We start from the raw sequence: 21,768 nt of genomic DNA, 5'->3' as shown, positions 1-21,768 counted from the left end.
CATATAAATCGATCACTTTATTGGCCTCTAATGTTTGAGCCTAAAATGACCACCATGAAGCCATGGGCAAAGCGTGCGTGTGTGTGCGTGTGCGTGTGTGTCTTGTTTGATGTATTGAAAAGTTCTTTATGACAATTTGGACTGCAATTTCAAGAGTGGAAATAGAAACAATTCAATACAATTTGAACTCATACTGGTAAATTCCCAAAGAAGCTATTTGGCTCCTCCTGGTGGTGATTGTATGTAAATACAAACAGTCCATACCTTTCATACTTTACTTTCTAGAGATGATGCACTATTATACTTTGCATTTACCTTAATTTTGTATGTACATACTGTATATACATATGATAGTAGTATAGTTTTTGAGCTTCTTCATTCAAAATGAGACTATTTTAGAAAAAATACTTTTTAATATGCCAACTGAAGGGATTTTATTTTACTATTTAAAATATATTAGTCATGCACAGTGAATGACATTCATTTCCTTTCCAAAAATCCCAAGGTGGAATCTTTTAAACTCTAGGGGCTGTAAAAACATGTACAACAATGTAGTTAAATAGATAGATATACAATAATACAAAAAAGAAGATATTACTTTAGTTGCAAGTGGATTTTTATTTATTTTTGTTGAAAAACAAACAAACAAAAAAATCCATCAACGATTGAGCTGGCACAAACCAATGTGGCAGGTTTCATTGAACCCTGCTTGAGGCTCCAGGTTAACCATACAAAAAGAAAGTGGATTGCATACAAACACTGAAATGAGAGCTACACAGCAGAGTGAAATGTTTGTCCAGTTGTCTGTATGTTTCACATTATTGTTATTTGACCTCAAGTATTACTGCAATGTAGCCAAAGACAGAACTATTACAACACAAGCCTCTTAAAGTGTACTGCAACACGTTTAAGAATATTATGCCTGAATGCACCGTATTTTACTATAATTGGCAAATTAAATACAATACTTATTATTCAACATGAAAGCTGTGCAGACTTTATCATTTTCATATGGGGAATGAATATGCCGCGGTTGTATACTGTGAACGGAGAGCTTGATTACAAACATCGTAAACGTTTTTAAGGTATATTTGATTACGTGTTGGGTACAATTTGAAATGTGTTTATCGGGTTTTCCTAAAGACAACCATTATGTATAGTATATTCACTTTTTAACTGAATGTTGATGATACTTTCACCAACAACCCTTTCTGTAACAGATTAGCAATTATGTTTTGTGTTCAGTTTTTAATAGTTCCAACTGTGTACAGTGTTGTAGAAAGACAATTCCAGTTGTTGAACTCTCACATTAAAGTTATAACATCTTCATATTCACAACATGTTGCCAGGAGAACCAAAAACGTGAAAGAAAGATCGAACAATGTAAACAATACCAATGATGCGAACATCCAAACTTTGCAATATGGATCAGTTTTATGAAAGCAGTAAATCCGAGTAACCAGCGCTCCTGCACAAATGCGTTCATGTAAGTATTTATCCTGCAGAGTTTGTAAGTGTAAGCAGAAGCATACATGTTTGCATGAAGGGTTACAGTGACACACAAATAAACTCACAGTTTATACTGAAAGATAAATCAGTCAAGCAAAATCAATTGTCAACAGTCAATGTCAAACAAGGTTAGATTGCACAAAAATGCACCAATAAATTGCAAACTACAGCATGATCGTACACGGGCCTAAGAACAAAAAACAATAGATGATATGCATATACAGTATCTATATTATATACACACACATTTGGACATCCTTCACAACTACTCAGGAATCTAAACTGTACAATATATCTGCTTTAAGAACAGTTGCGCAAAATACCATTTTGATATAAAGTAATACTTATTTTACTTCTACAATGTACAAGTTCAAACTATCCACACAATAAAATGCAAGCACAAGCCCTAAAAGGCCACACAAGTGCATGTTATCAGGTCAGTTGGAAGCCACTGGAAGGAAGCACTGGCGTAAGAGTGGGAGCGTCTCCACACTCAGACCCAGTGTCTTGCAAGATTAATTGTTAGTGGAGGGAAATCTGGAGTAGATAATAATTAATATACATGCAGGCACACACGAACCGCAGAGGCTCAAACACACACATTCTTAAAACATAGTCGGGCGAGAAAGTGACCCACGTGTTAAACCTACACTCACACTGTCACACACAAACAGGTAATGGGGCAATGATGAAACTTCCAACAACATTCTCCCGCTCCAACATTTCCCCACACCGTCACATTTTATTCAAGTAGTGGCACTCCAATAATATATACTTTAGTCTTGGTACCTTTTGAACAATCACACACATCTCAGAAAATAGAGGATACGAAAGGACACGTTAGTCTCGTGTTTTTCACACAAGATATTTAAAGTCCTGTCCAGCGACTGTGTGCAGGCCGAAGCTGGCCTTCTTTGCCAATCTTATTTTGGTGTTAACAAATAAAAACCGTGGACACAGAAGGCCAACTTCACCCGAAGCAGGTCACTATCAGGCGTAGAGTTATAGAGCAATGGGGGAAACACTGAATATCAGCCTTTCATCCAAATCTTAAGAAACACAAGCCAGTTTCTGAGGCATGTGTGGGAGTGACAGGCCGTCACAAGCTCATCTCTGTGTTTTCCTGTTTAAGGCAAGAAAGCTCACTGCTGTGTTTAAACTTCAGGCCATCAATAGGGGGAGGGGGGCTGCAGTGTTGAGAGGGGAATGCTTGAAGCCACACTTTTTTGTAGTGCAAAGATGGTGACTTTAAAACAGACCCAAGTCTTTGTTTCCTACTTCCTTCTGACATTCTGCTTACACGGCTAACTGCCAGTCGTCTGATGGTAAACTAGTCTCACAGCACTGAAGCAAGACCAGTGCAGACAAATAATGTCAATAGAGAACCATTGACCTACATTAGTTTTAATTTCTCCTGTCCAATTGTAATTGCCTCCAAGCATCCCCCTTTTAAAATATCATTGAGTGGAAAGGCAGTTTTTCAAGGGAAGCGTACAAACTAAAACCTTTTTCAGTTAAGGCCACTGAATTGTGCTTAAATTATTGTATTTTTTAGGGGTGGCCTTAGTTTGCAAGGTGCCAAACTCTGTATTTATACTGGCAGTGCCTCATTTATCCTCCTGTGACCTTTTTTTGGGAACTGTAGCCAACTCAATCGGTTTCAAGGAACTGGAGGTGTTGATGCTGATATGGTGAAGAAAGGGATTTCCCTTCCTCCAATTTCCTCATCTTTTGTCTTTTTTTTTCTTTCTTCTGGTCCATTAGAGAATTATCGGTTTTCCTTTGGTCTTCATTTTAACATGTCGTCTAGCCTTCCCCCACCCAAGGGCTTTCTTCTCAGTCATTTGCTTATTGACTCCCTCTTTAAACGAGAAGGAGACGTACCTGGTGGGCTAACGGCCGAGCAGGTAGACCACCACCTCGTAGGTGAACATCATGATGGCCGTGTTGGGGATCTGTCTGACGAGGTGGGTGGTTAGGCCGTGGTACAGCGCCCGGTATCCCTCCTCCCGGGATACCAACAGCAGAGTCTGGAAGAAGGAGCGATACTTGCTGCCTTCCTCTCGTAGCCGCGTGCGGATCACCTCTGCGAAGTAGAAGGTGATGTTAAGGTCTCAAAAAAAAGGCTGCTATTTATTAATTAATCTTTTGGTATACTGATTTTCTATAAATAAGGTATAAGAGATATTGATTAGTCCCAGAATGACTTCAGACAAAGGGTGTTTGAAGCGTTGCATTCAACTGTGGGCTGTGTGTAGTCGGAGAATGACAGTGATATTTATAGCATAAGTGGAGCATCATATTTTCTAATACGAAAGTATGAGTCACTCTCTCACTATAAATGTTACATTCATAGTGAGAGATACTTTTTTAGATGGTTTATCTCTTTAAACTATCAATGATTGTTTTTGAATGTATGCTTGTGTATAAATGAAACAACTAAAATATAATGTGTTGGCTGATGAGCTTGGTTTACAGTCTTAATGCTTTGCTACCTAAGCTTCTGTTACAATCCTATTAACAAAGGGCACAGGCGACCAGAGTCCCTAAGAGAGAGAAGTGGAGCAGAGGGATGTCTTTACAAAACTACCCAGCCCAGCTGTGTTTAGGGAATAAAACTGCCTTTTTATAAATCGGAGATTGCAAGAGTAACATTGTGGTACTTTCTAAGGTACCCGAAGCAATCATTCCCAGGCTCTTAAGGTCTTTATCCTCACATTAAAAGTGTTACTATTAATTCAGTTGCCAAAAAAGTTGGTTCAGGATTAATAAAGGTTTAATGGTTAGCTAAACGTGCCAACAGACAAATGAAGGGATCTTTTCATTTAAAATACTTTAAATACTTTTGGTTTACATTACGGTTGTGTAAAGAAGAAACACCAGATTGTGTTGAATGCATTTCTACCGAGTAGATTTGGTTTAAAGCACATTCAAACTTTGAAAACATTTATCAAAATTAAGCATTTTCCAGCTTGCTTACACTTTGAAACAGAGAAGAACCCTGGTAAAACAAGGGCATATATTTCGGGATCTCTTTTTTAGGGTTCATGTCTTCAGTTGGAACTAGTCGGCTTGTGACGTGGGAAACTCAGAAAGTATTTTTTTATGGACTTAATGGTTTGGTCTTTTTAAGGGATCTTTGGACATTTCATGCTACAAGAGACAGAAGGTTACCATGAGGGTAGGCGATGGAGGTGGCGCAGGTCTTGGAGGTGGCTGCTGCGAACATCATGGCCACAAAGTCTGAGGCTTCCTTCACAGTCTCTTCCTCTTTGTCCATGCTGGAGCGGGCCTTGTACTCCAGCAGTTTGCGTTTGATGCCCTCATAGATGACAAAGTGGATAACGGTCTCAGAGATGCCAGCGTATGAGGCTGACATTCCCCTGTAGAAGCCTCGCAGGCCGTCCATCTGGTAAACCCGCCGCACGCACTCGAAGGCGTTCATTCGCCGCTCACCCTTGTTTCTGGAATCATACAGAGACTTTTAATCCATGTCCAATAACAACATGACTTCATTTTCATTTATTATTATTAAAGTGTCCTCACCTGGTTTCCAGCTGCAGGCGGGTCTTGATCAGCCAGATGGGATTGGTGGCTGTGATGGCGGTGAACCCTGGGAATTTCAGAGGAGGACAGAGGTTCAGACAGAGGCACAGACATTTGGAGGGACACAATCTATTCTACTATATTAAATATTCTATATTGCACAAGGACAATGAAAAGCACTTCACTAAACAGGATCAACTTCAGAGTTTTACTTTACTATGCGATATTTTATTACTATACAATATTTGTATATATTAAATATTTTTTGAAAGATCAGAATTATTTTTGTTACAGACAAAAATGTATGTTTTCCCATTGATCCTCTTCATGTGAAATGCTACACAAGTGCATGTAAACAAAAGCTCTCTGACTGAAGTAAAGTATCTTAACGAACTAACTAACAGTGCATAAAGGCAGCAGCTGTGAGGGCTTTCTTTTCTCCATTTGTCATCTTAATAACTTTTCTAACTGGAACACTGGGAAATGAGGCCGAGCCGCAGAGTCGTTGTAGGCCTTTGAGTGTGGCAGATTGTTTATACTGCAGACTATTAATTTCCTTGAAATGATAATCAGAGCTCTTGTGTTTTTAATGAAATCATTTGCTATTGAGACATGAGCTCTTCTTAATGAGTTTACAGAGGCGGTCTGTTTTTCTAATATCATTACTTTCAATGTGCTTTGAACACACAGAAGTATTGGCCTAATACAATAAATTCATTCCACAACTTCGAGTCACACAACACAGCTTTGATTCTTTGATATCATTGGTTAGTCATTGCTATAAATGTTCTTCTAATTTTGGTTCTTCAATATGAATGTTCCATCTTTATTAGTCAATGAATGAATATATATATATTCTGCGACTTTGAACAAAGCAGTAGTTAACTGGTTGGACACTAGAGACAGGCTGTAGGCCTGATACTAGCACCACTACAGGACAGAGAAACAAAATGGTGTCTGGAGGAGATTCTTCAATTATTCAGCAGGACTAAAGTGGAAAGTCTCAGACGGGAAATTTAGAGCCGACTTTTCATCCTGCTGGTGAGCAACACTGTTGACCATGTCAAGTGGCCTTCAGCCAATATAAATGTTAGCTTTGTTTTAAACCTGGGTCCCTCAATAATGGGGTCCCTGAAATTGCATTTAAAATGCACAGAGTATATACTAAGCAGATGTGAGTTTGTGCATGTGTTTGTTTGAGTTATTTAAGGTTGAGAATGTTATTTTATTTGTATTAAGTAGAAACGCTGGGAAATGTACAGTAAGTAAAGTTTGATGTGTGGTGTGTGAAGCTAACTAATGAGCACTTTGTATCACTAAGAAATGACACAAAGTCTCTCTAAAAGTTTCTGATACGAAAGATGTAACCGTAAGAAATAAAAAACATGGCCATTGCAGAAAACAGCTAAGACGAAGGCAAGTCTAGAAAGAGACCTGTCACATCTAGTGATTCAATGCAACACTGCCCTACGTTAAGGCAACGGCGTGAAGAAGAGAGGAAGACACAGGTCTGTTGAAGAGAAGGAGAGAAGAACAAAAAGAGGAATAAGAAAAAAGAGGGAAGTAGAAGGAAGTAGCGTCTATGGCGTGTACTCACGAAGGAGGGGCAAAGCTCCTCCAGCTCCTCCCCGCTGCAGCTAGTAGCCTGCAGATATGGGGGGCACAGATGGCGGGGGTCTCCCACCCAATCACGCAGGGGTGAAAGCTTTACAGTAAAACCCTAAAATAGACACAGGCTTTTCTGTACCACAATCGCACACAAGCAGCAGTCAAATCCACCCCCAACCCCACCACCCACCCACCCTTTAATTGACTCTTAGTTATAGAATTAAGTTGTTTTCAATTTATTTTACTTACAGTTGATAATTCCCTTTACTCTTTTTTATCAACTAGAATAAAGAAAATGTTGACTGAACACAAGCCAACCCAATCCAAAACTCCAGCTCCATTTCACCAGAGTGAGGTAAATACACAAGTACAAAGGAAGACAATTTAATTGAGGATGTATTCTTAATAATAATTTTGCTATTATCAGTTAATGAACAATATATATATATATATATATATATTAGATTAATAATTAAATCAGATGCATACTTAAATAATGTAGAAAATTAAAAGAGGCAGGTGGAAATGCTAACCTTGTCGTTGAGACTGAAAGCGGTGGACAATATTTGTATGAATATGTGATGACAAAAGGAAGTGGTTGATCATAGGAAAGTGAATGAATGGGGTGGAGCAGTGAGTCAGCCAGCTCCAAATATCTGGGCCAAACCTCATTCTGGATAAACTGGGATCAATTTAAATATAACACTAGTCCTTAAAAATGTGGAGAAAAATATGTCTCTAGGGAGTGAGGCTTATAGAAAACACATCAAATAACAAGTCCTCTCCAATGTCGAACAAAAGGACTCTGGAAATCGCAACATCAAAACGGTTTTCCAAAGTTACTGAATGACACCAAGTAGTGGTTTTGATTTATATTTTAAAGATGAATTTTTAACGGATGCAGATTAAATGTAGCTGTTATTGTAATGGGTAATTTAAGTTGATGATATGAATACTTTTAGTTAAATATGTTAATTGATGATGTATTTTTGTCCTTGCATGTTTATGCTTAGCATTTTTTGTTGCTCGTTTACAACATGGCTTGTCTCGATAGGACAACATGTCTCAATGGATAAGTGATATGTGTACAAATATGAAAGATGAAAACATTTTTCATCGTGACTTCATCTGAGCCAATAACGCATGACTAAAAAGGTCTCAATGTAACTGTATGTATGGAACAAAGTAACTCCAGAAATACTAAAAGTAAATCACAGTTGGCAGATTAAATAAGCCATGGAGAACACACATAAAGGTATTCAAGCCTCTGTGAGGAGCCTCATCTGCAGGTGGGCAGGCTGCTGCATGTCTGCAGTATGGCCTTTTATAGCCACATCATCTTTGTGTTCCTCCAGAGGATGTTAACCTACATAATATGGAAGGAAAATATGCTCTAAATTAACTCCAGGTCTAAATCTAAAATTGGGACTAGCCTCCCTTACTTTTCAAAGTCAAAGGGACGTCGTAAGAGGCAGTGACTTCACAAAGTTAGTGAGGCTTTCTTTAACCCTGCATGAAATATGTGCACATGCACAACAAATGTATCTGTGCAGCAACTGTGAAATAAATGAGTGCTGCAGTACAACTACAGAGGTTTGAATTATTCAGATCTACGGATGAATGAATGAAACAGCTACACTGATGACTAAATGTGTGCAGCATAAAGAAACAAAAACACTAAACTGACTTTTCTATATAGTCTGCTAAAGTTTGCCCAACTCCATAACATGATGTTTCTTTACTGCATATTGCACACATACAAGTAAAAATGGGTGTTTTTTAAACTGGTGCCAATACTGTTGAGGTACATTTGTGAAGGAATAATCTTTATTTTAAAAAAGAAGAAGTTAAACCAATAAAAAAAAGAGGAAGCAATGTCAACATATTAATGATTTTCCTTAAGAATAAATGTCAAAGAAATTAGTCAGTAATTGTTTTGATGCATGAAAAAGACCAAATGGAGCACATCAATTACCATCTATAACCTGTGGCAGTGACAAGGTTAGCATTTCTTTGGTGCTGACAACATCATATCCAGATTATGTGTCATAGCTTTAACTTTACCATGTTTATGAAACAAGGGGAAGGGGAGGTGTTTGTCAAAACTAAGAAATAACAAGCCTTAAAATAAGATCCTAAAACTACAGACCAGCAGCTAACACGGTGCCATAAGCAATGGTAAAATCATCACAAATGAATAACCATTATGAACTGTCTAATATTCATAAAAATCACCATGGTTTTCATCATACCAGTGTAAAGAAATGGGATGCTACCTGCCGTGTCCGCCCGAGTGCCAGGGGCCCAAGTTGACCTTTGGGGGCTGTGCTCTCTCCTCTATACACACAGAGCAAAGAAGGGGGCCCAGACCACACTGTTCAAGTAACAACTGTGATGTTAAACCATTTACAGTCCTCTGGAGACGCTTCAAAATTAAATAAAAAGAGGATGAGAGGGCAAGGAGGAAATAAAAAATAATGGAGGACATGGGGGACAAAAGGGCTAAGAGAGGAGGAAAGCACAACCTAAACTTTGAGGACCGTGAGGTTTGTCAAACAAATACAAATATATATGTGTTATAAATACCAGCAGTGGCACATTATAGCCTCAATTGTCTCGATGCCGGGTTTCATTTGCATCAAAGTCTAAGAATGCTGATTTAGTGTCTCCTCAACTATACTCTATGTTGTCTGGCAAGGCAGCCATGAACATACAAGATGGTTTATCAACTGGGTTAAAAAAAAACTTCAACTCAGGGTGAAAAAAACTGTCGACATAATTGGCGTTTTTTCTTCTATTGTCCAATTGGTTTAATTGAGAGGCGGTACTCCTTTGAATGCTGTTGATTGATAGCCAGAGCCATATTACTTTACCAACCGAAGTTACCATGATCTGAACAGAAAACAGCCCGGAGGTAAGGAGTTAGTATGGTACTTGAGATTTCGTGTTAGTTGTTTTTGTCAACTTAAACTATATAATTACAAGTGTACCGTTTATGGTTTCTTTTAAGCTAGCCCTTAAACTCTATCAGTGGTTGTGTAGCATTGATCAGCAGAAAACACTTTGCCTCGTCTTCTTGAATAAAACAAGGCAGGGGGTGCGTATTCTGATCAGGACCACAGTAAAACTTAAATTCATCTTTAATGGAAGGTTTTGTTTCACAGTGAGGCTGTTTTCATCACAATCAAGGTCGAGGTCAGTTTGATCCTGAGAGTCTTAAATTGTGCTTTCTGATAAACCACCTATAGTTTATATTTCATAGTTCTATACATAAAACATCTTCGTAATAATGCCTACTTGTAAAATATATCATATATTAGATCTTGCATGCTTTTTGATATTCACAAGCTTTTAATTTGTGAAAATACCACCATCCTACACATGTATATTAAGAGGGGGGTAAAGGGGAGGGGGGTGATGGGGAAACTCCGGGGTATTTGAACTTGTGAAAGTGATGAAAAGTAAACTGTCTGATGAAGACAAACTGAATAAGTCTTTAACATGTTTTTTTTTATAAAACCCATCAGTGATTTACACTGCCCAGGCAGACAGACAGCAGAGATAACGCTCAGCGACAGACAGGGACACACAGACAGAAGGGGGAGGGGGGGAGCCATCTTTACCTGCCAGCCCAGCCGACACCATGTGCACCTGGGTAGAGTCCGGCTCCAGCACGCCATTCAGCTTCTCCTTGGCTGTCGAATAGGCCCCAAAGTAGATCGCTCTGTTGCAAATAATCAGAACAATAATCAACCTCTAGACCAGTGGTTCTCAAATGGGGGTACGCGGACCCCTGGGGGTACGTTGGAGTACTGCAGGGGGTACGTGAGATTTATTTTATGTTAATGAAAAAAAAAACATAATTAATGCATTTAAACAAACTACTAATAGTAGATTAACTACTGTATTCAAAGGTTTACAGTAATTCTGGATAATAAAATGGGAAAAGTAAACGGGTTGCTCTCTTTTCCTCTCCCTCTCCTGACAGCCCGTCAGTCTCGTGCAGCTCGCTGAACCTGTACATGACCCGACAGTAAAGAATACATATATTTAAAACTAGTTTAGCTAGTTCCAGAGTAGATAAAGTAGCTAAGTGTGTTAGGTCCAAAATAAATAAATATACCAATTTTAGGAAAGTTAACGAAGTTTGAGCAGTGTGGGTTTTATATGAACAGAGTTACACATATTTCAAAACGCGAAGTGTAATAACTGCAGTTTGCCTCCCTGTCAGCATGACAAAGATCCTCAGTGAAGCACAAGCCCATGTTTCTAAGTACAACTTATTAAAAAGATCAGTTCAATGCAACTAATGTCGTCTTAGTGTTATTGCATGATGTAAAATGAAAATTGATTTGCCATGAATTTAGTGATGGATTGTAAACATTTGAAATGTAGCATTTAAGGCAAGACAAGTTTATTTATATAGCACCTTTCAACACAAGACAACTCAAGGTGCTTTACAAAAATGAAAGACATTCAGACAAAGGCATTTAAAAAAAAAAGATAATAAAAGAAACATTAAAAGAAAAAATACATGAATAAAAAGTTACAGTGCAGTTTAAGATATGAATAGTTCACACAGAAGTTCCACTTTACTGATGAACACAACGGCTCAGTTTCAATTAAAAGCAGCGACAAAAAGAAAAGTCTTCAGCCTGGATTTAAAAGTAGTAAGAGTTGCAGCGGACCTGCAGGTTTCTGGGAGCTTGTTCCAGATATTTGGAGCATAATAACTGAACGCTGCTTTTCCATGTTTAGTTCTGACTCTGGGGACAGAAAGCTGACCAGTCCTTGAAGACCTGAGAGATCTGGATGGTTCATAATTTAGCAGTAGATCAGAAATATATTTTGGGCCTAAACCATTCAGTGCTTTATAAACCAGCAGCAGTATTTTGAAATCTATTCTTTGACACACAGGAAGCCAGTGTAAAGATTTCAGAACAGGAGTGATGTGATCCACTTTCTTAGTGTTAGTGAGGACTCGAGCAGCGGCGTTCTGAATCAGCTGCAGCTTTCTAATATATATTTTTAGTGAGACCTGTGAAGACACCATTGCAGTAGTCCAGTCTACTGAAGATAAAAGCATGGACAAGTTTTTCCAAATCCTGCTGTGACATTAGTCTTTTAATCCTAGATATATTCTTTAGGTGATAGTAGCCTGATTTAGTAACTGTTTTAATGTGACTGTTGAACCTCAGGTCAGAGTCCATGACTACACCTAGATTTCTGGCTTTATCTGTTGGTTTGAACATTGCAGGCTGAAGCTCAGCGCTAACTTTTAAGTGTTAAAGGAGACATGTCATGCTTTTCCGGTTATTACCCGTCCTCTTGTGTGTTATGAAGGTTTTTATGCATGTAAGCGGTGTGCAGAGTCAAAACCCTCAAAGTACACCCTGTAGCAAGTAAAACTCTAAAACAGAAAATACCTCCCCAAAACGCCTCGTTGGTGAAACGTCATTGTCCATTGTTTACTTCCTGGGTGCTGTGTCGTAGAAGCACCCAGTAGCTACACCCAGAACTATGACGCGATACGGTCATGCGTTACCCGGAACCAAATGGGCCAATCCGTGGAGCTGTTACGTTACGTCCGCGGAGCTGTTACATTAAGCCCCCGCTGATTGGTCCAAATTGACCAATCCACGACTTCCTCGCACACACACTCTGTTGATTTCTCCTCCCTGGCTGCAGGCTGATAACAGACAGTTGGGATCGCGGCGAAATTCTCTCTGCAGACCCATTCTCACAGCGTTTATCAACCTTTTTCTTACTCAATACGAACACAATACCTTCTTATTTTTGTCTAAGCTCAAGGGAGCCAGAGCAGAGGGCTTAAAGGGCCGCATGCGGCCCGTGGGCCGCGGGTTGCCGACCCCTGGATTAACCTATGGATTAACTACAGCATCGTTTTTATCATTTTAATGCCATTGAAGACTAGTTTAGACCAGACAAAGACGAAGGTAAGCCATGTTAGCGTTGTGGGCTACCTAGCGCCACTTGTTTTGATGTACGTCTTTGTTGATAACGTCGCGAGTTTGTATCTGTCAGTGTTGAGGTGGGCACCGTTAGATTCTGTGTCTCCTTGCGATCATAAACGATGTGTTGGATGTGCACGTAGGATAAGTAATAAGGGAGCTAGGAGTGATTATCGGTGCAGTAATAGGTTAGCATCTTTCGCTCAGGGGTCATTTAGATGCTTCTTATGAGACTTGTGTTTTGTTTTGGTAAAAATGGTTTGTATCGTCAGTTAGCTGAGATTATTCCCGTTAATCTGGTATAACACATTAATAGGTTCTTAAATATTAAGATCCCCTGAGACACAGTGTTGTGAACCAAAAAAAAAAAGGACCTGCCGAGGGGGTCCTTGGGGCTTAACAGGTTAACAAATAGTTTTTGCGGGGTACTTGTCTGACATTTTTTTTTCAAAGGGGGTACATTATTGAAAAAAGTTTGAGAACCACTGCTCTAGACTGTTTAAACAACACATTTACAATAAAAAATGTATGATAGGTATCAGGGTTTAAACCATGAGTTAAGCAAATTAAAAACAAATCATTAAGTTAAATAAGTGCATTATATATTAAACCATTATTTGAATTGCCTGAATTAGTACTGCCAAAAGTGAATGTGAGGGCGTGCAATAGAGCTAAGCCAAGCTAATATGTATCTGTGTGTGCACACTCTCAATCTCATGGAACGCTTTAGTAGCAGATTTATCTCCCACGACTTTAGCTGCTTCTCACTAATTAAAATCACCGGATTTACTCAACATTCCTGCAGAGTGGAATTAAACCCAATAACCTTGACTCCCTGCCCTCCTTCTCAAGAGCATGCACAACATAATGCCGATCGGCACATGAGAGATGATTTATGTGTGTGTTTGACCCTCTATGTGTATATGTATCTCTCATATGTAATACGTGATGCTGTTGTTGCAAGCAGTGAGTGAGTGAGTGAGTGAGTGAGTGAGTGAGTGAGTGAGTGAGTGAGTGAGTGTGTGTGTGTGTGTGTGTGTGTGTGTGTGTGTTTCTTCTAAACGCCAGCAGCAGGCCCAGTGGACTGAGCTTTCATTAGCATCATGAGATTTTTTTTTTAACTCTCCAGCGACAGACTACTGCTTCCTTATTAAAACAGGAGAAAATAGCTCTGTAGCCAAGCAACCCAGGTCTTTCTTGTAGACAAATAAAAATGCCATAAATTAAATGTATTTGATTGTGTCTGAATCCTCAGCTCAATCTAAACTGGTATTTAAATAGAAAATAAATGACATCTTATGTTGCCATACATCTTCAACACCAAGCATTGATCCAATAGTTTCAATTTGGCAATTTGTTATTATCATCCAGTGAAATCTCTACTAGTATGATACCAGAAGGCTGAACTAGCGAATCTAGCTGCTCCGAGTAATTAGTGATAATTTAAAATATATTTTTTAAGATATCCTGAATGTCTTATTAAATGTGGCAATAAAGTAATAAAAAAGGGTTTACATTAAATTATTTAAACAAATATGTAGTTGAAAGTGATAGAGCTTCAGTTAGGTGGTTGGAAATCATGTAATACATCCATAACCAAATGTGATGATATACTGGATCTGTAATTGTACACAGCATGTTAAGATTTATGTTAATGTGGTTATATATTTTAGCAGGGAAAACTTGTCCTCGTAATATGGCCTCAAGTGGTTCTTATACCCATATGCAAAACAGCCGGAAATCTCATATGTTGCCATTGAGTTCATCAGGGTGACTAGTTATGCAACAATATCTTCCTATAGCATTTTGCTATCGCTGTCGTGACTAGAAAACAAGCTGCCATTTCCACAGCTGGAGAACTAGCCCACGGGAATGACACACACACGCACACCCACACGCACACACACGGGGACATTTATTATCCCTCTGAGAGTCTGAGCCTCACAGATTGAGACAGCGTAGAAAGTGCAGGACCCAGAGGTGAGGACAATTCTCATTTAATCTATGCCAAGAATGACAACACGGTGAAACAAAGGTGAGAATAAGAATGTGGAAAGGATGACTCAGATGGAGATTGAGTCCATAACGAACCAACGGGAAGAGAGCGACAATGACCATGTGATGCAGCCGTAGCCAGGGAGAACTAGACAGGTCGGGGGGGGGGATTAGTCACGAACACAGCTCTCCCAATAGGAACTCCATTGTGATGATAGACATCAACATCAACAACAGTCACATGGTCAGAGCGTCACAGCTGCCTGCTGTTGCTGAGGTTTCATTCAGACTCTGATTGACTGAGTTCAGGCTGTGATGTAACCCTGACCAGCCAAGCTAACAGAGAGGGAAACAACTCATTTCCCTGTGGGATTTAAAGACCAGATTAATGGCCTCCTATTATTGCTACCAACATAAGCTCTGAATGAGCTGGGAGAAAATAAGAAGATCAGGCAGGAGCAAATGCCTCAACACAAATATGTGCCCATGTTTGATATGACATGTCAAGTAAATTATGGAGAAGTTATTTATATTCTTTAATATATAAGTCTTGCTGGTGCTGGAATAGTGGTTCTTTCTTAAGGTTTGTCATAACAATCTAAGATTGTGTTCACTACTGTGCTGGTTATCAGACATGCAAGTTATGGTTTAGGACAGGGGTGTCAAACTCAAATACACAGTGGGCAAAAATAAAAAAATTGGTACTAGTCGAGGGCCGGACTGGTTCAATATTTATTGCAAAACCTATTGAAATGAACTTATTGCACATATTAAACCTGAAACCTAGAACCTGGATTTCCCTCAAAGAAAAAACCAAACATGCCCTGTTGTCGTGAGAAAAAAAGTGCAGAAGGAAACATCCATTGAAACTCAGTGTGCTGCTCTGTGATGCTAGTTCAAGCCAGATACTTGGCATCTCATCTTGGGTGCAAGTTCATCAATGTTTGTGGTCAGGCGCGGAGGAAATCTTCAGGATCGAGTGAAGGTGTGCGTGCAATATACCGGCGGGCCAGATCTAATAGTAATTAGAAATTATCCTGCTGGCCGAAATTAAATCCACCAAGGGCCTGATTTGGCCCCCGGGCCTTGAGTTTGACACATGTGGTTTAGGACTAGGTTTGAATCTTATTTTCTATTCTATTTATTTTGGCTTAATTATGTAAAACATGTACACAGAACATAATTAAAGACTAAAGAAAAAATCTAAAGAAAAAATAATAATGGTAAACATATATAAGCAACTTTTTATAAGCAACATACATCTTAGTCATAGTCTGACCCTATAGTAATCAACTTTCATGTGGTGGTGCAGGTGTAGGTTAAGATAAGTAGGAGAAGACATGCAACACACCCAGAATACTGTAGATAATACTGAACATACCTAGAAGGTGCCACACCCACGATGTTTGGGCCCAGTCCTCTGAGGAGTGAACGAGGTCCCTCTTTCTCTAGAATCAACCTGTAGAGAATTAAAGATTTGAATTGGTTATTCCAGCATAATACAGAGCTAGTATACAGTATTTTTAACAACAAGCATGAAATAAAACGTATACCATTGAGTTATTACTCATGGGAATGGCTAGAGAATAAATATATACCAATTAATACCACTAATGTCTGTCTAAAATACAATTTGAACAAGAAATAAACAGCAAGCCAGTTTCTGCAAAAATGCTGGCGCTAGCTTATTATTTTTGCACAAGGTTGTATTGTTTTCATGTAACTCTCACCAAAAAAGCCAATTACTATGTTTCCCAAAATATCAAACTATTACTGTAAGAAAATTACAGATTCATTGTGTGTGAGTTACACACACAGTAGATATTTATCTCACAGTCGTATGTAAAAAAAAATCCCTTACATGCTGTAAGATCACAGAAAATGAACAGAGCTAATAGAGGATGTTTATAGGGCACCATGGGAAAGTGCCCTTAGCATATGGAAAGGTAGTTATAACATTTTGGGCAATCTGCCAGGACCTGACACTCAGTACAATGAAATTACACGCTGGGTCACTATCAACATACTGGGTCACCCAAAATAAAGGAAACGGCAGGTGCCCTGTGTCAGGTGGTGTTTATATCATGACAGCTCAAATTGTCTGTTGTCACCTGAGTTCAAAGAGCGGTCTCCAACACTAACCTAGATAACCTCAGTACGGTTTATGGTTCTTCTTTCACCGCACGTTTTCACATAAACGGTGATGTAAAGTGTGTTCAAACAAAAGCTGTTCTTGCAACTAATACGAGACGAGAAAAACGAGAAAAGTAGTCCTCTGGGCTAGATAATAAACTGGTCCTTTGGGGTAGATTAAATTCCTAAGATTTTAGCCTTCCCACACAATTATAAGAAGACACAGCCCATTATATCCTGGAGGAGCTATATAGCTGGAATTTGCCCTGGATGTGAGTTCTGGAAGGTCTTGTTAATATATCCATAGTATAATAATGTAGTGATATGAGGGTACACACTGAGTAAGATTTTGGATATTCTGATATTGTAATATGACACAAGTGCGGTTCCTCGTTTTAAAGGCTGCATTAACGTAGAGTTCTAGCATTTATCCACATTATATCCACATTACTGATAATCTTGTATCAACAATTGCAGTGTGCTGATATTTTGTGAAAGCACTAATAGTGAACTCTACATTGACAACAATAACATTGATATTTGATATTCCGTTTACTGCCCAGCCCTAGTTTGTTGAGCTTTCCTATTGTGAATATAAGATTTCTGCTCATTGCTAAATACTTCAACCCAAAAATGTACTGAATAAAATAAATCTCTTAAAATACACACAAATGACAGCAGTCTCCACAATCCCAAAACGTAAATCCTAAACTAACACACTGCACCAAAATGGAACAGTGCCTGCACCTCCCTGCACGTTGACCCACTTCTGACTCGTGTGGGTTTTTTCCTTTTCTTGCTACACCGTCCTTCCCTCTTCTGCTCTGTATCGAGTAATGGTGGTGTACAGTTTCTGCAAGTGGTTTTTCATATCAAGGACAACACAAGAAGCATTTATAACATAGCCTTGTTAAAGCAGGCAAACGGACAAATACATACACTCCCATTTAGTGCAACAGAAAGGGAGAAAACCTATTTTTCTTTGCCAAACAAATGTGAGAACAACTAATTCTGGTTCAAATGTATAATGTTGGTGACGATTAAGCCTTTCTGTTGAATTGTGCAAGAGCAAGATAGCAATATGCTGGCAAATCTGACTTCCATGGTAATTACCTATGCTAAAAATAATTGCGAGGTGAAACATGATCATGTGGTCCAGAATTCCTATATTGCAATATAATTAATGCATGCTTTTGGGTGGAAAGTTTTACACACAGCAGGTTGTGCATTATGCAATATGTTTAACACAGTGTGACAGTCATGGAAATATGTTGCCAGCGAACAATAGTGGACTACTGTAGCTAAGTTGAACATTTACTTTACGACCGTTAATGCCTCAGTGACCAAGAGTAATTACAGCCCAGTGGTATTCAGTTGGTTCAAAAATAAAAACCTAACCAAAGTTGGATTCCCCTACTTCCACTTCCCATCTTTGTGTCATTTTAGATTCTTTAATGATAAGAGGAAGGGCATATCGTGTGGCATGAAGGGAACCATTTACTGTGTATTTCTTATATTGGTTTTCAAGTATTCATTTGGAAAAAGTACCAGAAACAGTCAGTGGTTTACAGTTGGAATGATTCTTAAAATGGTTGGTTGTGGATTGTGCTGTTTTCTAACTAAGGAAATAGTTAAAGAGATCCAAAAACAGTAGTCTAAAAAACTTGGCTAAAAACATGCTGAACCCACTTGGCTACGCTAATGTAACCTTTCTTCTTCTGGAGCATTTAAGGAGTCATGAGGAGGAAAGTAATTACCTTTAACATGCATATTTGTTCTTAAACCCACAGGAAGATCACAGGTCAAACAACCAATTTCACTATTACTGTGGATTCACTGAACAGTACCAAAGCCCTGCCCATCTTGGTCAGTGACAGACAAGTTCAACAACTGACATGGACGTTTGTTGTGACAACAAACACAGTGTGCCACAGCTTTGACAGGCTTATTACAAAACTAACCAGGACCTTCACTTTGGGTCTTTCAGACCTTCTTCCTTTCTGCTACTTTGCACATTCAGTACATGAATAATTCAAAGAAGAATAACTGCAAAAACTGCTTTTTAATAGACGTGTCTGAATTTGTGCTGCTGATTTGTTACTGTAGCTCATAGCTCATCAAAATGGTATGATTGAAAGTTCGTACAAATCCCATTTAGAGTATTTCTCCTTACTTGAGACAGTGCAGAGGCCCTGGTGGAGCGACACGGGCCACACTGGCTCCATTGACGGTGTTGAGCTGGACTTCAGAGATGTAGAAAGTGACGGAGGAGGACTGCAGTCTGGTCTTCACAACCTCCAGAGGACAAGTCACAATTGCGCCCACTGTGCCACCACATCTAGAAGAATGTAGGGAAGGGGCGCAGGAAGAAAGGGTGCAGAAACAAAGGTGAAAAAAAATCACAACGCTCTGCTTAAGCATATACATTGATCAAAACTGAGAGGGGACTAATCAAATGAATGATAATTAAATAACTACAAATTCATCACATATCCAATATTACTTGTATTTTGTTTTCATTTTGACTTCTTAAATGTAATGTCATCTTTAAAACGTTTCTATAATAGGATGCATTATTATATTTGTTCAAAGTATCATCTATATTTGTTCAAAGTATCATCTATATTTGTTCAAAGTATCATCTATATTTGGCCTATTTCCTCAGCAAGTTCTCTTGTGTTATTCCATCCTCTAATACTGATGTTCCAAACCACCGGTAACACAATCTGTTCTTCCTTTTAGCACTAAAAGTATCCAGGAGCAGGCAAACATCCACACACTATGTGTTGCGATGTGCAAGATACTCAATCCGAAAAGCTGCCAGCTAAGAGAACTTGACCATGGCTGAGTGGAGCTGTAACCACTTTTCTGACTGTTGCCATCGGAGAAGGCAAGAATGAGTTGTCTTGAAAAATATACTGTTGTTTGGCTGACTCCCTGAACTCCTACACATATTATCACACCGTAAATATAAAGATGACTGACTGAAGACAAAACATTAAAAGCCAAAGTAGTCAGCCAATGAAGTTCTCCCTCAGTATGTAGCATTGTATTATCCTATTAATGTATGTATATCAGTACTTTATTCTTATGTGCCCATGGCTACCAGATGTAACCTTAAAACAATAGTCTCCGCAACACATGCATTATCGTCAATCACCTCAGTGTTCAGGATTTTATTTTAGACAGAGCTTCACAATCAAACCACCACAAAGCTAGAAAGTGCTTGTTTACTGCCATGGTGAAAAAAACACACAAATATTCTACACGTCAAGTTAAGTGAATAAATGATATAATTAATTAATACAACTAAATAGCTGTACTGCTACGGTGGTAAATGCATCCTAGCTGTTAGTTGTGAAATCATCCAGCTGCAGTCTCTTTTCAGTTACACCAGCTATATTTACCTTTCAAAAGACCGAGCCACATTCATGCTGCTCACAGGCAGCCGTGACCCTTAGCCTACTTTCAGAGCTACGCTGTCTGCTGCATGTGTGTGCGCCTCACTTGGCCGCCAGAGGAAACACTGTGTTCAGGTCTTGAGCTCAGGTATTTAGGGAAAGTAAAAGTGATTGTGCTGTTACTGACACTTCGTTTTATTTATCTTATCAAACTATTAGGTTCTTAACATGGCTAATTTCTGGAGTGGAGGAGCAGCACTGCTGTTGTTGACGCTGCTACTTCAGTAAATTAACGAAAGAGCAGCAAGAAGGCCGGAAATAAAATGATTGTTTTCAAAATAAAAGCGTAATCTCTTGTTACTTGACAAAAATAAATCTATGTTTTAACACATTTATAAACAAAAAAGTGTTGTAACTACTAAGGTGTATAGCCCAAGTGACCCCTTGGCCAAAATGTGCTCTCTATGTCACATTAGTGTGAAAATGTTACTTTGCAAACTCTATATTTTGAAATGTTAACAGGAAGTTGAGTTTGAGTCGACCGTTTGGCGCTGGCGTGCACAGATGACAGGTTAGTAGCACATGCACGCGCTGCACATACAATCGTTTATGTGTATTTAACATTAGCAAGATCAACCAGACGACGAATTATGTTTTAAATGTATGAAATAACATGTGTAAAGTAATGTGTTACTCTGACTTACCCTCCAGCGAACAGATGAACCAGTGTGTCCCTTTGGCTCATTATTTAGCACTCCCTGCCAGGCAGCGCACCTCAGGGCTGCGGCAAAGGGTCAAACACGGGCTTGGCTCCCGTCTCTTCCCGATGCTTTCCTCCTCCAAGGCGATGTGCCCGTCGATGGGCAAATGTCGTCGATGATGAACCAGCGGCGGGGCGAGTCTGCGTTGATTCAGACTGCAGTGGGCCGACAAAACCCCCCTCTGTCGCTCTCGGCTTGCTCAGGTTCGCCTCTCACACAGATAGCTGTTTATCTTCGATTTAACAACCGGAGAGCTGCGAGCTGGCCGGGCTAACAGCTGGAAAAGGAATATTTCAGCTCTAACGAACAGTTTTATGGCACATCCACGGGTTAGTCTCGATTATCTCCTCTGCTTTCATCGCTGCAGCGAGAGGGAAGGAGGCAGAGCTCATGGTACTTACTGTACAATCATAGGCTGGAATACAGACGCTGCTATTGGTCAATCTGGCCCCTGACGTCACGGACCTGAACATGCACTGTTCACATGCTTAGCGATGATTGAGTCAGTGATGATTTATGCTGCAAACCTTTCTCTATCATGGTTTACGAAATATATATATATATATATATAGAGGTGTGACACATTTTGGGATGGAAATCATTGGGCAAGAACAGGTATGTCTATGGTTGTCTCATTGATACAAAGATAAAAGTAAAACAGCCACAACAATAAAACAACATAGATTAGGCCGAATAAACATCTTTACAATATTTGAAGGTTTATAAAGCAATTGTTGGTAATATTGCATACTGATGCTAATACCCGAAAAAAAAAAAGACAGTGCTAAGGGTTTGGCTTTGAAGGCTTTAAGCTTTTCCCTTTGACAAACACTGGCAAAGCTC

At 39.2% G+C, this 21,768-nt stretch overlaps 1 protein-coding gene across 1 annotated transcript; it reads right to left on the bottom strand.

Annotated features, from left to right (window-relative positions):
* Positions 1–598: 598 nt before the first annotated feature.
* On the bottom strand, positions 599–20,959 carry LOC117462068 (solute carrier family 25 member 36-A). Its single transcript, XM_034104136.2, has 7 exons — positions 20,869–20,959; positions 18,937–19,101; positions 16,012–16,089; positions 10,287–10,387; positions 5,056–5,122; positions 4,684–4,973; positions 599–3,595 (listed from the first exon to the last, which is right to left on the bottom strand). The coding sequence occupies exons 1-7, from the start codon at positions 20,907–20,909 to the stop codon at positions 3,402–3,404; spliced, it is 936 nt and encodes a 311-aa protein (XP_033960027.1). The 5' UTR covers positions 20,910–20,959; the 3' UTR covers positions 599–3,401.
* Between the last annotated feature and the right edge of the window lie 809 nt (positions 20,960–21,768).

The sequence above is a fragment of the Pseudochaenichthys georgianus genome, chromosome 17, assembly GCF_902827115.2.
Source record: "Pseudochaenichthys georgianus chromosome 17, fPseGeo1.2, whole genome shotgun sequence".
Taxonomy (NCBI): Eukaryota; Metazoa; Chordata; class Actinopteri; order Perciformes; family Channichthyidae; genus Pseudochaenichthys; species Pseudochaenichthys georgianus.
Note: the sequence above shows the minus strand (reverse complement) of the source record. Positions and strands in the feature narration are given on the sequence as shown.

Coding starts and splice junctions, on each gene's coding strand:
- LOC117462068 (XM_034104136.2), bottom strand. CDS start 20,909: ATGAGCCAAAGGGACACACTGGTTCATCTGTTCGCTGGAGG. Junction 4,974..5,055: donor CGCCTGCAGCTGGAAACCAG/GTGAGGACACTT, acceptor GTATGATTCCAG/AAACAAGGGTGAGCGGCGAA. Junction 3,596..4,683: donor CTCCATCGCCTACCCTCATG/GTAACCTTCTGT, acceptor TCTACTTCGCAG/AGGTGATCCGCACGCGGCTA.